Source organism: Cebus imitator, unplaced genomic scaffold (assembly GCF_001604975.1).
Source record: "Cebus imitator isolate Cc_AM_T3 unplaced genomic scaffold, Cebus_imitator-1.0 Scaffold188, whole genome shotgun sequence".
NCBI lineage: Eukaryota > Metazoa > Chordata > Mammalia > Primates > Cebidae > Cebus > Cebus imitator.
Window position 1 is genome coordinate 4,589,910 of NW_016107503.1, and position 4,581 is coordinate 4,594,490.

The window sequence follows — 4,581 nt, forward strand, 5'->3', positions numbered from 1 at the left end:
AAAAAAAAAAAAAAAAAAAAAAATAGGTGTGCCAATAGCCCAACAGTAGGAATGACCTGAGGAGCACCTCCTTTAAAAAAAAAAAAAATTTATGTATCATATTTATTATTTTTGAAATAAGGTCTCAATCTGTTGCCCAGGCTAGAATGCAGTGGCACAATCATAGCTCACTGCAGCCTCCACCTCCTGGGCTCCAAAGATCCTCCCACATCAGCCTTCCAAGTAGCTGGAACCACAGGTATGCTCCACCACACCGGGCTCATTTTTTTTATTTTTGTAGAGACAAGGTCTATGTTGGTTAGGCTGGTCTCAAACTCCTGGGCTCAAGGATCCTCCTGCTTCACCTCCTGAGCAATTACAGGCGTGAGCCACAGTGCCCAGCGAGAAGCATCTCCTATTACAGGTGGTGCTGCATGCTATGGGGTTAAGAAAAATAACCTCTTCTAACCTCTGGGCAGTGGGCTACAGCTGTCATGGCACTTTTGAAATCCAGAGTAGCGGACTCCTCCATGTGTGATTACAACCAGCAAGTATTTCTATAATTTCCACAACTTCATAATGCTTCTCAATGCAGAAATTTCTTTCCAAAATTCACAACCTGGTCAGTACGACAGCCTCAACCTTCCTTCCTCCCGTTTTGCTCGGAAAAGGTAGGAAACAGCTGGTCACCAACTGATACATCACCAGCGAAATTATACAAATTGTAGAACCTGAAACGGATGCAACACACCCCTTTACCACACAGCTACTTTGTTCTGAGACGACAAGCTAATTTTAATATTACCCCAAGTCCAAGCTATTTAGAATAGGAAAATCTACTTGTTAAACTGATTGCTAAGAAAAATGTAGACCATTTTAGGCCGGGCACGGTGGCTCATGCCTGTAATCCTAGCACTTTGGGAGGCCAAGGTGGGTGGATCACGAGGTCAGAAGTTCAAGACCAGCCTGGCTAAGATGGTGAAACCCCATCTCTACTAAAAATACAAAAAAAGTAGCCAGGCACAGTAGCAGGTGCCTGTAATCCAAGCTACTCCGGAGGCTGAAGCAGGAGAATCGCTTGAATCTGGACAGCAGAGGTTGCAGTGAGCCGAGATCACACCACTGCACTCCAGCCTGGGCAACAGAGTGAGACTCCGTCTCAAAAAAAAAAAAAAGAAAAATGTAGGCTATTTTATATTGCCAAAACCCTTTAGAATAATAAAGTGCCCTCACATATATTACCTCACTTGATCTACACAACAAACTTGTAAAGTGCATTTCATTCACCCTTTTTCCAAAAGTTGAAACAGATGCTCAGAGGGATTACACTACTTGCTCAAACAAGACTTCAAGGCTGGGCGCGGTGGCTCAAGCCTGTAATCCCAGCACTTTGGGAGGCCGAGGCGGGTGGATCACGAGGTCAAGAGATTGAGACCATCCTGGCCAACATGGTGAAACCTCGTCTCTACTAAAAATACAAAAAATTAGCTGGGCATGGTGGTGCGTGCCTGTAATCCCAGCTACTCAGGAGGCTGAGGCAGGAGAATTGCCTGAACCCAGGAGGCGGAGGTTGCGGTGAGCTGAGATCGCGCCATTGCACTCCAGCCTGGGTAACAAGAGCGAAACTCCGTCCCAAAAAAAAAAAAACAAGACTTCAGCTAACACAGAAGCAGTTTATCATCCTCGGTGCTCTTCTTCACCCCGAATCCTCCTCTCAGAAATTCTCCTTCTTGGTTCCATGAAAAAGAAGGGTTCAGGCTGGCCTTTCTTCCTACCGGCTCCCAGCATGCCTAGGCAGGATATAACCCTAGCATAACACATTCGTGACACAAAGGATACTTTACTGTGGAAAAACAACAGCAGGTAACAGATGGTTAACCTCACACACAGCAGTTAGAAAACTGCCCACGGGCCTCGTGTGGTGGCTCATGCCTGTAATCCCCGCACTTTGGGAGGCCGAGGTACGCAGACTACTTGAGCCTAGGAGTTTGAGACCAGCCTGGGTGACATGGCAAGACCCTGTCTCTACAAAAAATACAAAAATTAGCCAGGCGTGGTGGTGTGCACCTGTTGTCCCAGCTACTCAGGAGGCTGAGGTGGGAGATGGCTTGAGTCCGGGGGGTGGAGGCTGCAGTGGGCCAAGATCGTGCCACTGCACTCAAACCTGGCAACAGAGTGGGACCCTGTCTCCAAAGAGAGAAAGAAAACTTAAGATACTCATTCCAGACCACAAAACTCTGCATAGCAAAGCTGAGTCCAGGGCCCAAATCCTCTGACTCTATGGGTGCAGTTCTTTCTACAACAGAGATTTAGTCACTCATCCAGTCCACGTTTATGAAGCACCCATCTAATACCAGGTATTGCGCCAGACACTGGGGACTCGGGGGTGACACGCCAGCAGCAGTCCTTGCCTGCATGGAGCCTTAGAGCCAGGGATTCTTACCATAGCACAGACAGAAACGACTTCTGAATTACCTGCTGCCCCAGATGGGCAACACCCTCAAATTCATCAGAGCAGGGAATCCCGAGCTGACCTTTGAACTATGGGCCAGCCTTGGACAGTAAATAGTACAAATGTCTAGGAGAGGGAAAAGCAGACCAGTGCTCCAGGCTTCACAGCCTTGCCTTTACAGTTTGTGGCACTCAGCCAGAGAGACAGGAAGTCCAAGCTGCGACATCACTGGCAGCTGCGTTCAGGAGCCCATCCCTTAGGGCACCTTCTCCCCGAATCCCAATCTCACCTCAAAAGCCACACGGTCTGACTGGTATTGCCGCTCGGCCTGCTGAAGCTTGGCCAGCAAGTCCTTCACAGTCTTCCTCAAGCTCTCAACATCCTCATTTATACAGATGTCCACCTACAGCCAGGGCAAGGAAGGGAAAGGGAAGCCATCAAGTTTCTGACTTGGTAAGAAAAGGTCCCCTCCCAGCCACACACTGGTTTGGATCATCTCATTTAGACCACCCTCACAAAAGAATTATCATCACACAAGGGGAGAGTTACCTTAGGCAAGCAAAAATTCTGAGTTACTCAATGACACATCATCCCTTCATAACCTAAAGAACTGGCTGGGCATGGTGGCTCACGCCTGTAATCCCAGCACTTTGGGAGGCTGAGGCGGGTCGATCTCCTCAATCTCCTGAGGTCAGGAGTTCGAGACCAGACTGACCAACATGGGGAGACCCTGTTCCCACTAAAAATACAAAAAATTAGTCAGGTGTGGTGGCGCATGCCTGTAATCCCAGCTACTCAGGAGGCTGAGGCCGGAGAATCACTTGAACCCAGCAAGCGGAGGTTGCAGTGAGCCAAGATCACGCCACTGGACTCCAGCCTGGGCATCAAGAACAAAAACTCCATCTAAAACAAAAACAAAAACAAAAAAGCCAAGCTAGCCTCAAAACACCCAATTATTTTAGGACATGCTCAGTAATATTTCATGTATGTATCCACCAATCGGTTTCTTGGCGAGTATGTGCATGCCATCTATAGGTATGCGTCCCACTTCCCTCTATCTGCCTAGAGCTCTCTGAGAGCAGAGACCATGCTCCCCTTTGAACTACAGTTCCCACAGGACAGGGACTGTGTCACACCCATCACAAAGGGAGTGGTCTAAAAGCACAGCCTTTACCATTCTCAGCTTCTGGCACTGAGAGCAGCATACAGAGGGTTACTGAGGGATGGCCAGGTTTAGGGCAAAAGCATGCAATGAGTCCAGGAATCTGATTCAATGTAGAAAAAGGTGTCTCATCGAGGTAACTGCTCAATCTCTCCCAGACACACCCAATCGTGGGCTGGTGGTTAGAGATGAGCAGACATGTAGGGTCTCGCCCCCATCTCTGCTGCACGGGAACCAGACACTTCAATTACAAGCTCCCTGTGAGTCTGACAGAAAAATCTCTCCCTGTCTTGCACAGTGGGAAGCAGCAATGCCTTCAAACCAGAGCTCAGAGCTTTCGGCTGGGAGGAGGAAGACAGGGTCCCAGTTTCTGCATTATCGTTGGGTCCTGTGGGCCTTCATTTCTTTATCTGTAAAGCAGTGAGTACACTCCCTACCACACCCTGCCTCGCAGGCTGCCTCAAAACTAGGTAAGATAACATCCGGTACAGCTTTGAGCTTGTGAGAAGAAAGAGGCCAAACAGATATTACCAGGTCTTATTGTAATTTGTTGCCAACAATGTATTTGCCAAATACGGTGATTCAAAGGAAGGAGAAAGTCCAAACTGCACATCTAAAGCAAGTGGTTAGAATCACAGCATTCCAAATCTAGGTGTCATAAGGTATCCAATTTCCCTAAATCCTCACCTGAACCAATGGCCAGGTGAAAATGTTTTAAAAGGCTCCTGAAACACAACTATTACGCACTTTTTTCAAAGAGTGTTCTCATAAGACTGTTTAATGACACGGAAAACTTTCATGAAAATATTATTTCATCATAGGATATAATATGAAGCAAAAAAAACTAGGTTATAAAACTACATGTAGGAGGCAGAAGCAATGAACTAGATTTTGATACAGCAATGTAGATAGATCCTAAAAATGTGGTACCAGGGGGAAAAAGGAACAAAGAGAAAAGAAGACATAGCGCAAGTGCATCATGTATATT

At 47.1% G+C, this 4,581-nt stretch overlaps 1 protein-coding gene across 6 annotated transcripts in view; it reads right to left on the reverse strand.

The window, feature by feature from the left end:
• The window catches only part of TUFT1 (tuftelin 1), a 42,894-nt gene that overhangs the window by 11,201 nt on the left and 27,112 nt on the right, over window positions 1-4,581 (reverse strand). For all 6 annotated transcript variants that reach the window (XM_017546250.2, XM_017546248.2, XM_017546252.2 and 3 more), the window contains one exon: window positions 2,721-2,834. In XM_017546250.2, coding sequence (XP_017401739.1) covers window positions 2,721-2,834 — 114 coding nt within the window. The remainder of the gene's footprint in view (window positions 1-2,720; window positions 2,835-4,581) is intronic.